The sequence below is a fragment of the Haliotis asinina genome, chromosome 3 (assembly GCF_037392515.1).
Source record: "Haliotis asinina isolate JCU_RB_2024 chromosome 3, JCU_Hal_asi_v2, whole genome shotgun sequence".
In the NCBI taxonomy this organism is placed as follows: Eukaryota; Metazoa; Mollusca; class Gastropoda; order Lepetellida; family Haliotidae; genus Haliotis; species Haliotis asinina.
The window spans coordinates 5,146,973-5,160,252 of record NC_090282.1 but is presented as its reverse complement, the minus strand read 5'-3'; the positions used below and the strand labels follow the sequence as shown (position 1 = coordinate 5,160,252).

At 44.1% G+C, this 13,280-nt stretch overlaps 1 protein-coding gene and 1 pseudogene across 4 annotated transcripts in view; both read left to right on the top strand.

Annotated features, from left to right (window-relative positions):
* Positions 1-3,532: 3,532 nt before the first annotated feature.
* Positions 3,533-13,280, top strand: part of LOC137277340 (junction-mediating and -regulatory protein-like) — a 315,191-nt gene continuing 305,443 nt past the window's right edge. Inside the window, exon 1 of one of the 4 annotated variants that reach the window (XM_067809029.1) lies at positions 3,533-3,652. Coding sequence is in view for 2 of the 4 variants with exons in the window: in XM_067809027.1 (XP_067665128.1) it covers positions 4,033-4,055 (23 nt within the window). In the remaining 2 variants the exon portion in view is untranslated. Of the gene's footprint in view, positions 4,056-13,280 lie in introns of all 4 variants that reach the window. The other 3 variants (XM_067809030.1, XM_067809027.1, XM_067809028.1) reach the window with 3 other exon arrangements.
* Positions 7,168-11,751, top strand: LOC137277213 (uncharacterized; annotated as a pseudogene).

The following is a 13,280-nucleotide window of genomic DNA, read 5'->3' as shown; positions in this document are numbered from 1 at the left end:
TAACTCATCCTTATACATACGATACATACACCCACAATCATAGTAACTGTTCTACTCCCGTGCAACTCATCCTTACACATACGATACATACACCCACAATCATAGTAACTGTTGTACTCCCGTGTAACTCATCCTTACACATACGATACATACGCCCACAATCATAGTAACTGTTGTACTCCCGTGTAACTTATCCTTACACATACGATACATACACCCACAATCATAGTAACTGTTCTACTCCCATGTAACTCAGTCTTACACATACGATGCATACACCCACAGCCACAGTAACTGTTGTACTCTCATGTAACTCATCCTTACACATACGATACATACACCCACAATCATAGTAACATGTACACTCCCATGTAACTCATTCTTACACATACAATACATACACCCACAATCATAGTAACTGTTGTACTCCCATGCAACTCATCCTTACACATACGATACATACACCCACAATCATAGTAACTGTTGTACTCCCGTGCAACTCATCCTTACACATACGATACATACACCCACAATCATAGTAACTGTTCTACTCCCGTGCAACTCATCCTTACACATACGATACATACACCCACAATCATAGTAACTGTTCTACTCCCGTGTAGCTCATCCTTACACATACGATACATACACCCACAATCATAGTAACTGTTGTACTCCCGTGCAACTCATTCTGACACATTACGATACATATATCCGCAATCATAGTAACTGTTGTACTCCCGTGTAACTCATCCTTACACATACGATACATACACCCACAATCATAGCAACTGTTGTACTCCCGTGCAACTCATCCTTACACATACGATACATACACCCACAATCATAGTAACTGTTCTACTCCCGTGCAACTCATCCTTACACATACGATACATACACCCACAATCATAGTAACTGTTCTACTCCCGTGTAGCTCATCCTTACACATACGATACATACACCCACAATCATAGTAACTGTTGTACTCCCGTGCAACTCATTCTGACACATTACGATACATATATCCGCAATCATAGTAACTGTTGTACTCCCGTGTAACTCATCCTTACACATACGATACATACACCCACAATCATAGCAACTGTTGTACTCACGTGCAACTCATCCTTACACATACGATACATACACCCACAATCATAGTAACTGTTCTACTCCCGTGCAACTCATCCTTACACATACGATACATACACCCACAATCATAGTAACTGTTGTACTCCTGTGTAACTCATCCTTATACATACGATACATGCACCCACAATCATAGTAACTGTTGTACTCCCATGCAACCCATCCTTACACATACGATACATACACCCACAATCATAGTAACTGTTGTACTCCCGTGTAACTCATCCTTACACATACGATGCATACACCCACAATCATAGTAACTGTTGTACTCCCATGTAACTCATCCTTACACATACGATACATACGAGGGGATGTCACTAAGTTTTGAGCCTTGAGCATTTTTCATACCCAGGTGTCACAGCATGGTACGACATTGAACCTTGGGGTGTAGCTGATGTGATATATAAGTTTTGGTATCCTACTCTCAGAAGTTATTGAACAGCTCACATTGACAGAAAGAGACCCCCCTCACGGCAGTGAAAATGAATAAAATTGAGTATAGAGCAGTAATTAAGTTTTTAGTTCTTGAATGAAACTCGGCAAAGAACATTGAAGAAAGGCTTTCACCAGTTTATGGGAAGTGTTCCCCTTCATCTGCTACCATCAAACGATGGGTCAAAGAATTTAAGCATGGTAGAGACAAGTCTTGAAGATGACCCCCGTCCAGGTCGCCCAACAACAAGCACTAGTCAGGAAATCATTGACAGAATGCATAGACTTGTGCTGGAAAATCGTCGAATCACACTCCGCGAGTTAGAGGAGACCACAGGCATTTCACACGGATCCATCGAGACAATTCTTCACGAACATCTCGTCATGTCTAAGGTGTGCGCAAGATGGGTGCCAAGAATGCTTACAAATGAAATGAAGCAAACAAGGGTCACCATAAGCAACTCCATGCTAACCAGATACAACAAGAATCCAGAAGATTTTCACTTTAGGCTAGTAACCTGTGATGAAACCTGGATCCACCACTATGATCCTGTCACCACACAAGAATCCATGGAATGGAAACATGTCACTTCTTCCAGGACCAAAACGTTCAAAGCCTCCAGATCAGTGCAGAAGGTAATGGCGACAGTCGTCTTGGATAGCAAAGGCGTCATCCACATAGATTACTTACCAAAAGGAAGAACAATGAATGGGGAATATTGCGCTAACTTGTTGAGGCAACTGCGACAGTCAATTAAGGAGAAGCGCCGGGGCAAGATCGGACTTGGTATTCTTCTACATCAAGACAATGCTCCAGTACACACCTCTCGCGTTGCAGCCACTGCTGTCCAGGAATGCGGGTACGAAATCTTGCCGCATCCCCCCTACTCTCCAGACCTGGCACCAAGTGATTACCATTTGTTCCCAAATCTCAAGAAACACTTGCGTGGTCGTAGATTTCAGGATGATAGTGAGCTTATTGCTGCTACTGAGGCTTGGTTTGAGGACCAGAATGGCGCCTTCTTCAGAGATGGCATTAGCGCCTGGCAGAAAAGATGGAACAAATGTCTTGACTCACAAGCGGAGTATGTTGAAAAATAAATGTGGTTCATACCAATAATTTGTGTTTTTCTATGCAAGGCTCAAAACTTATTGACATTCCCTCGTACACTCACAATCATAGTAACTGTTGTAGTCCCAAGTACAATTTTATATATACCCATGGCCACTGCCACAGTCAATCAACATCTACAAAAAACACACCTCCATCTCCACTGTTGTATCCACACATCGAATCATCATGAACAGAAACATATCTCGTTCGAATTCTTTCCTTATTCAGCATCCACGAGTTTTGTACTGTTTGTTACATGAGGACTGGTCAATGACAGTGTGACCCATAACGACAAATCAAGCAGACGATGTCGGATGTAAACAAAACGCGATAACTCCGTCGCGACTACTTTATAGATGAAAATAATAATATTCAACTGAAAAATACTACTAATCCATAGGACACTTAAACTGAATTCTGGTTATCCACAAACCTAATATTTTGTTTTGTTGCTGAAAAAGAAACCGTACTGTTGTTTGCCCCACACCCTAGGAACATTTTTGGCATTTGTATGTTCTTTTTTATTTGTAAGAATCTTTTACATAATTTCAGATACCCTTGATGTACAATTTTCAGCTGCCACAAAGGTTAATGAACTATAATGAAAATTAACGTCGATTCCCGATTTTTAGCAAAACAGGTATCCATACATTTGTCATGTGACGTTTACACCAATGTCGTGTGGGTTTTGACGTTATTCATATATTTTACAAAGGCCGATTCGTAGCATTTATAACCTTCAAGGCATTCTTTTAATGCACGTGTCCCCAAAACATCCTCGAAGAAAACATATTTTAAATGCGATTATTGTTTAGATTTTCGACAAGACGTAATAACTAATATTAGATCAGCTCCTTGCAGCGCAGCGAGGTCTGAACATTCAACAAGAAAGTGAACGATGCGAGGAGTTTGAGCAGAGGAAATCAACTATCTTTGTTTTCGTTTCCACTCAAGGTATGTATTCATTAACAAGATACTGTCACAATTATTTCCATGGCATTGATAGATAAACTTCTGAATCTGCCTGAACTACTGAAATATGGAGATACGTTCATTTGATGTCAGCTGTTGCCAGTGTCCCGTAACGTATGACGTAATACCAAAGAACTTGTAGAAGGGGAAATTCATGTTTAGAAACGGAATTCCCCGTGTGACTGGCCTTTTAAGTTTGTACATGTGTCATACTCACGTTACGGAGACGACCTATGACACGCGATATATACTGACATTTTGCAAGTTCAGTTCATGGCAATTCAGGACACAAAATTCTGACAATCCAGTGATCATGCTTATGTGTTACTCGCGAAGGACAACAGCTGATAGGTTTGTTTGGAATGGAGGAAGGAACAAATTCCAGGTAATTACCTTTATGTTTATCTTTGGTGCGCACACACATATATATCCAGTGATATCGACATGTACTTAAAAATAAACATTCGTCAAGCAACTTTAACTTCATAATTGTGTGCCTGTCATGTCACCAGTTTTACAATCTCCATACATCAGGGAAATGTATTTACTATAATGAAATATAATCCACAGAACATTTAACTGTTTTTTCCAAATGAATTTTTATGGCTGTATGACAGACATTTGTACACTCTCCGTCAAGGAAAAAGGACTTAAGTTATGTTATTGTATGTCAACCTTGTTTATGTACCTTATTCTGTGGGAAGTAAGTATTTTCCTGAGTCTTATGCAACCCTTGAAGGTCTAGGGGCAGAATAGGCCTTCAGCAACCCATGGTTGCCATAAAAGGCGACTGATGCTTGTCATAGGGGCGACAAATGGGATCGGATGGTCAGGCTCACTGACTTGGTTGACACATGTCATCGCTTCCCAATCACAGAGATCAATGCTTCTGCTGTTGATCACTGGTTTGTCTGGTCCAGACTCAATTATTTCCAGACCGCCGCCATATAGCTGGAATATTGTTGAGTGCAGCGTAATACTAAACTCATTCACTCGCCCAGATTCTTACTCAACTTGAAAAAATAAACCCTATTATTATTGCATATATACTGACACACAATGAAAACGCAAAACCCATTTTGGTCATTTTCAAAATTATTTTTAATAATGAATTCAATTATCACACTTAGATAACATGATGTAAGGTTGCCAAATGAAACCATAAGAGGATTTGGGTTCGAACCCATATAATGTTCCTGGCAAAGGGATAATTCAACAAAACACAACTCTGGCAGTTTTCTTGGATCTTATGGGGTGCATGGTTACCGTGACATGAACAAGCAAAGTGGGGTTTTGGATGCATAAAAGGCATCATGATTCGATTGTTTCACTACCAGTCACAAAATGCCACGGGTCAACGAACCACAGAGGAATCAAGCCATTGGGATGCTGTTGACGCCTCTTTGGAGTGCATCCATCAACTGTCCACAGACTCCAGCAATGTCATCAGCAAACAGGAAGTGTTAGGGACCGTTCACGACTAGGCTGACTTCCGGTTACGACACCACGTCAAGACCGACACTTCTGACGAGCACATCAACGGAACCGCTTTCAGACAGCAGCAAACACAGCTCGTCCCAAAGGAGGACGTAACTGACGGAATGTCAGCGCTATGACGGGTGATAAGTCGTCTGCGTGCTGTGGGTATGAGATGTCTTAGGCCATACCGTGGAAACATCATGACACCACGTCATTGGGCTGTCAAACTGCAGTTTGCTGAACAACATCACCTTATGCCAACCAGATTCTTCAACCAGTGTGTCTGAGTCAAGGTTCTGTCTATCCTTTGCCAACGGACGTCAACGTGTATGCAGACGGCAACACAAACGTTATCAAGATGGATGTGTTATTGAGAGAAATCGTTTTTTCGGGGACAGTGTAATGGTTTGGGCTGCAATCAATGCCAGATTTCGGAGCCGTCTGATTGTGATTAACGGTACACTGACAGCACAACGATATGTCGACCAGATTTTAAGGCCTGTTCTTCAACTGCTTCTGAACAACCATGGACATCAGGAAATGTCCTTGACATTCCAGCACGATAACGTCCATCCCCACGCTGCACGTCTTACCAGAGACTTTCTCCAGCAAGCACAGATACAAGTCCTTCCCTGGCCAGCTGTTTCACCAGATTTAAACCCCATTGAACATTTGTGGGATGAACTTGGACATCGTGTCCATCAACGTCAAGGTCAACCAAACAACGTCGCAGAACTGGCCCTTGCTCTACAGCAGGAGTGGCAGAAGATTCCTCAAGCATCTGTTAGACATTTGTGCCAGTCCATGCCACAACGACTACGTGCTTGCTTGCAATCTCAAGGGGGTCACACTCGCTACTGACTTTGATAAGGGGATCTGTGTGTTAAACTTGACGTGTTATGTCGTCAGTGTGCAACACATCATCTTCTTAACATGCAAAGGAAAGACAGTTAAATTCTTTACATGACTGTATTAAAACTTCTTTGCAAATGATATGGTTTGTCATTTTTTTCCTAGTATGAAATGGGTTTTGCGTTTTCATTGTGTGTCAGTATACTATGAGATGTTTATCAAGCTATAAACCACAACTTTACCTGGTTGTTTAGAAGCCAGTCTGATGTAGCTTGAATGTTTGCGGACTGAGATGTAAAATGATTTATTCCCGGAGTGACCCTTCCCACAGTGGCCCCTAGGTTTTCACACCTTGTTAACGAACCTTCCCAGAGTGACCCCCAAACACTGAAGTGTTCCCATACTCAGACCCCCCTAAGTAATTGAAGGAATGACGGCAAATTTGAAGGAATTGCATCTCAAATGTAAACAAACACAGCCCACTCGCGAAACAGTTGCAGCGATATTGGTAGTTTAGCGGTAATAACATAAACACAACGCCCCTATCGGAAGCAATGTCAGTATTACCTGAAACACGCTCGGCCATCTTCGGAGATTTCTCGACTCTGCTCCATGATTTGTCGGTCACGTCCTGAAACTCACACATCTAAACATGGTTTCACTGGAAGGAGCACCCGTCTCTGTGAGGTTTGTTTTTGGTTTGTTTTTGGTTTCTACTGTTTTCATTTTTACAATTATCCACCTTTGACCACCCGTGTTGAATGCATTTAGGTATGAGGTTTTGTCGGAGCTATAGATTATTTTTTTAGGAAAAGATCATCACTGCAAAAGAGCATCATACGCCAATGCAGGTTTGCTTGGCAGTATAATGAGGCAAGAGAGTTATTCCCCTTGAACGTCTCTCGGGTGGCGGAGGCCGGGTTGCGCGGACGAGTGCATGTTCTGCTCGAGTTGGTATTAAATCATAATGAAGAGTACTTACGTGTCCTGTTGATTCACAAGTGGTACAGTATCCTTATACCCAAACTGGCGTGGTGGCAGCGAGATACGACTCACGTCTAACGAAGCAGGCATCTCATTGGTCTGTGTTACTTGTGTGTCACTGAACGTGGTTGACAGGTCAGGCGGTAGCGCGCCTGGATAACGCGTGAAACTACTCGTTCATTATGGCGAATGCTCAGCGGGCACCGAAACAGTCGTGTCTTACCAAGGCAGAGACAGTGACTTCGTTTGAAAGTTGGAGGCAAAACCTCTTGTATACTTTATCACTTGATGCGCACTTCGCTCCATTTCTCATCGACGGGGCTACATGGCTGAAAAAGACGCGGACAACTCCGCTCAGAGGCATGACAAACGATGGTGACGATGTCCAGCAATCCCAAAGGCGTACTGCACAACAAAAGGTAAGCAGTTTAGAACTAATGCTTGGACAAATTGCCAATTTCTGCCCTATCATCTCGAGAAATACTATTATCAAGAACTCTACGTCCATAGGCTGTATATGGCACGCCATACGCCTTCACTTTGGTTTTCAAGCCACTGGTGGCCATTTCCTCGATTTCACAGACATTAAGCTCGAGCCCAACGAGAGACCTGAAGATTTATATCAGAGACTCATGGCCTTTGTGGAGGACAATTTACTTCGTCGTGACGGTGGTATCACCCACCACGGAGGATGAGGAGCTCTCACCATCATTGGAAAACTTTGTGGTGCTTACTTGGCTTAGACTAATCCACGTTGACCTGCCAAAGTTGGTTAAACAACATTATGGTACAGACCTGTGCTCACGTACTGTTGCCTCACTGAAACCAGAAATCTCTCAGGCTCTTGACTCACTATTGGATGAAATTCGCACTGCAGAGGATGCTAAGGTAATGAGAGCTACCACAAACCAAAAGCGCTCTTCACCCTTCTCAGTTCCTAAACCAACAACACGAACAATGCGAAAGGTCAGCAAATCGTGTCCATTATGCAAAGCTGCTGGTCGTGGGGACCATGGTCACTTTCTCAGCGAATGCAAGTTCCTTCCAGATCACGATCGCAGGTACATGCTTAAGGCCAGGCAAATAGTAAATATCCTTGATGACTCAGAAGAGGCTTGCATCGATCCTGACTACACACGGGACAGTTTGGATGCTGAGGAACCCCCTGCAGATTCTCTCTCAACACTTCAAGTTCAGGTTCGACAATCTCCACACATGGACACCTTCTGTGGTCACATGACTGCTCGTGTGATAATAGATAGTGGAGCCACCGGAAACCTGATCCGCCTCTCCATGGCGACTTATCTTGGTGCTGTTATCAAAAAGAGCTCCCAGTCAGCTCATCAGGCGGATGGTTCATCTCCCCTTAAGGTTGTTGGAGAGACAAGCATACTTCTATGCCATGACAACAAGGAATTCAGTTTCAATGGTCTGGTGGTGGAGAACCTTGATGTGGATATTCTTGCAGGAATACCATTTATGGAGGCCAACGATACAGCTATACGTCCTGCAAAGAGGCAGATCATACTTGGTGATGGCACGATCTACACGTATGGCTCAGGAAACCCATCAGACAAGCATACTGTTAGAAGAGCCTGTGTGCTCAGAGCCCCGAACAAACCTGCTACCATATGGCCTGGGGAGTTTATCGAGATACCTGTTCCAGACAGTTATTCCTCATCAGATGAGATGTTTGTCATTGAACCCCGACTTGATACCCGCTGTGGAGCATCTACTGTGTCGCCAACATGGCCGGAACCAGATGTCCTTTCTAGTGTCTCAGGCAAACTACGGATTCCTAATCTGACAGATACGCCACAAACGCTCAAGAAGCATGAGCACTTTTGTCAGATACGTCCAGTATTCATTCCAGAAGTTTCCGTTACCGACCTTGCGGAGGTATCTGAACAGACACCCAGTGCACCCACTCAAACTAAGGAAAAGAATTTCTCCGGTCCAGTCCGTATAGACCCAGACAACATCCTACCAGTGGCCACTAGATCACAATTCGCATCACTTCTCACAGAATTCGACAAGGTTTTTGATCCACACATTGAGGGGTATAATGGAGCATCAGGACCATTTGAAGCCTTTGTTAACATGGGTCCGGTACAACCTCCTCAACGAAAAGGCAGAGTTCCACAGTATTCAAGAGACAAACTCTCTGAACTTCAACAGAAGTTTAATGAACTAGAGGACATGGGGGTGTTCGTTCGACCAGAGGATGTCGGCGTTCATGTGGAATATGTCAATCCCTCCTTCTTGGTCAAGAAGTCAAGTGGTGGTTACAGACTGGTGACTGCATTCTCCGATGTTGGCCGATACAGTAAGCCACAACCCGCACTCATGCCGAATGTGGACTCAACTCTCCGACAAATTGCCAAATACCGGTATCTGATATCCACTGACTTAACGAATGCCTTTTACCAGATTCCACTAGCCAAGGAATCCATGAAGTACTGTGGCGTAGTAACTCCATTTCGGGGTGTTAGGGTGTATGCTAGATCAGCCATGGGACTGCCAGGATCAGAGACAGCTTTAGAAGAGCTTATGTGCCGTGTGTTAGGAGATCTACTGGAAGAAGGGATTGTTGCCAAACTTGCTGACGACCTTTATTGTGGAGTTGATACACCCGAGGACCTTCTGTTCAATTGGCGCCGCGTGCTAGAGGTACTCAAGCTCAACAACATACGACTGACTCCTTACAAGACGGTCATTTCGCTCACATCAGTTACCATCTTAGGTTGGCACTGGCACCAGGGTTCCATCAGAGCAAGCCCTCATCGCGTTTCCACTCTGGCGTCATGTCCACCTCCAGTAACTGTGCATGGACTACGATCGTTTATTGGTGCCTACAAGGTCCTGTCTCGTGTGATACCTGATTGTTCTACCCTTCTTGCCCCACTTGATGATGCAGCTGCCGGACACCAATCAAAGGATAGGTTACTATGGACTGACCAGCTACTTGCAGCTTTTAAGACGGCACAGGAAGGCTTATCCTCAAACAGGTCAATAGTTCTCCCATGTCCTGAGGATCAATTATGGATAGTCACTGACGGTGCTGTCAGGAAGCCAGGAATCGGCGCTACTCTGTACATTACTTGTGATCAATCATTGCACATAGCCGGTTTCTTCAGTGCCAAGCTCCGCAGGCAACAGGTTGCCTGGCTACCCTGTGAGATAGAAGCACTGTCCATTGCCGTTGCCACCAAGCACTTCAGTCCTTTCATCATCCAATCTAAACTGAAAGCATGTATCCTGACCGACAGCAGACCCTGTGTGTTGGCTTTTGAGAAGTTATGTAGAGGAGAGTTTTCCGCTAGTCCACGTGTATCCACCTTCTTGTCAACAGTCAGTCGGTACCAGGCTACAGTTCAACACCTTGCCGGCTTGGCCAATGCCCCATCTGATTTTGCAAGCAGAAATGCACCAGATTGTATCGATCCATCTTGCCAGATCTGCTCCTTTATTGAGCGCACCGAGGACTCAGTTGTCAGACAAGTCTCCATTTCTGACATCTTGAATGGCACTAGTCGACTTCCCTTTACCAGCAGACCAGCTTGGCGCTCCCTTCAGGAGGAGTGCTCTGATCTTAGACGGACTCATGCTCATTTTCTCCAAGGTACAAGACCCTTGAAAAAGTTGACAGATATCAAAGATGTCAAGCGATACTTGAATGCAGCCACTATCTCCAATGATGGCTTACTTGTGGTCCGAAGGACGGACCCACTCCGTCAAACACGGGAGTGTATTGTCGTTCCGAGACAGGTTCTAGATGGACTTATCACTGCTTTGCTTATTCAGTTGGATCATCCATCAGCTCATCAGCTCAAGCAAGTATGTCACAGATACTTCTTCGCCCTAGATTTGGACAAGTCAATTGATAATGTCACGAAATCATGCCATCAGTGTGCCTGTTTGAGGAAGACACCACACGTTGTGGTAGGTCAAAGCACCAGTGATCCTCCTGAAAGTGCTGGTTTGACATTTGCATCAGATGTCATGCGACGTGAACGTCAGTTCATTCTTGTCCTCCGGGAGTGCGTGACATCCTACACTGCGGCTTGCATTATTGAAGATGAAAGCAGCTCAACCCTTTGCGACGCTTTGATACGCCTTTGCATCGAATTCCGTCCTCTTGATGGTCCCCATGCTGTTATTTGCACCGATCCTGCCCCAGGTTTCTTGAGAATAATGAGGTACTTCAGCACCACAGATTGTCACTTGAAATAGGCAGAGCTAAAAACAGAAACAAGAACCCTGTTGCTGAGAAGGCAATACAAGAGTTGGAGGACGAGCTTTTACGTCAAGGTCCCCTACGTGGCCCAACCACTGCGACTACTCTTGCCATTGCGGTAGCTCGTTTAAACTCACGCATTCGCTCTCGTGGTTTATTATCTCGCGAGATGTGGACACAAAGAGATCAGTTTACTCTCTGTCAGTTACCTATGTCTGACAAACAGCTGATTATGGACCAGCATGTTAGCCGTACGTCAAATCACACTCACAGTGAGAAATCAAAGGCTCCTAAGGGTCATCGTCCTGTCATTGACCAGATTGAGATCGGTGACTTGGTTTACCTGCACAATGATCGTAACAAAACGTGCAAGATCTCGTTATCTAGTGGTTGCCAGGGATGGCATATGGTGCAACATTCGCAAGTTTACAGGATCTCAGCTACGCAACAATTCATACAGAGTAAAGCTGTCAGAGTGCTACAAGGTGCCATCTTGTGTGGAGACTTCTCAGGACAAACTCACATATGATGACGCATCAGACAATGAAGACCAACCTGATCAACCTCTTCACCTACCTTGTACCAAACAGATTCCTCTTGAAATTCTTACTCCACCTATACAACAGCCAGGATATCAGGAGCCCAACAGTGTTCAGCAACCTGGCTTCACTCACATATCAGAGGAAGATGTGCCTTTTGTTGACTCTGACACTCCATCAGAGGTAGTTCCCAGCCAACGAACAAGGCCCTCCCGTGAACACAGACGACCATGTCGTTTTAATGACTATGTTCTGGACTTTTGAATTTTATACTTCTCAGTTTTGTTCCACATGACATTCAAGGGGCGCAGTCATGTCCATTGTTCGCTATGGTCTGAGAACCATCGGTGGTGTACTAATTTTCATGTAGGTTTCTTGTGTTTGTATCATTATAGTTACAAGCTCGTCATGTGCCATACACACACATCACTTCGCGCTGTATTACTTTTATAGTTTACGCGACTTATGCCTCAAAGTGGAAAAGAAAAAGACTGTCACGCCAATGCAGGTTTGCTTGGCAGTGTAATGAGGCAAGAGAGTTATTCCCCTTGAACGTCTCTCGGGTGGCGGAGGCCGGGTTGCGCAGACGAGTGCATGTTCTGCTCGAGTTGGTATTAAGTCATAATGAAGAGTACTTACGTGTCCTGTTGATTCACAAGTGGTACAGTATCCTTATGCCCAAACTGGCGATAAGTCATGTCCTTGGAGGTTGTTTATGTATGTACATTGGAAGCCTCAAGGGGCATGACTTATGACGCTCTTTTGCTGTGACGAAAAAATTATCAAAAATTATAATTATAAATATGAAAACAGTAGAAACTGAAAACAAAACTCAGAGAGACTGGGTGCTCCTTCCAGTGACACCATGTTTTGATGTGTGAGTTTCAGAATGCGACCGTCAAATCACAGAACTGAGCCGAGAAATCTCCGAAGATGGCCGAGCATGTTTCAAGTATTACTGACAATGCTTCCAATAGGGGCATTGCGTTTATGTTATTACTGCTAAACTACCAATATCGCTGCAATTGTTTCGCGAGTGGGCTGTGTTTGTTTACATTTGAGATGCAATTCCTTCAAATTTGCCGTCATCCCTTCAATTACTGGGGGCCTGACACTGGCCCCTCATAATCCAGTTTGTTAAGCTGTACCTCTGCCATTGCTGGGAATTATGCCATTGCATTGCAAGTCTCTAAACAAACACCAATCAGTTTCAAGACCAGATCGGTGAACATCAAAGGGAAAAAAAGGCCTACTTCAAGTGGATAACTTGAAACCTAAAGGTCATGTGCAGACACTATCAGATGGGGTGTCCCCAGTTTGCCAGCAGGTATTGTTTAAAGGTTCCAGGTCACTGGACTGTGCAAATCTCTTAAAACAACAGGTGATGCAATTTTTAGTTACCCCTGAGCTAATGAGCATGGTACACCTTACCACTAAGCTGAGTTGGTGAACACAGTTCACCTGAACTGACACTAACATGATTGAGTAATTAAATGAAATGTTTAAATCACTGCATTAT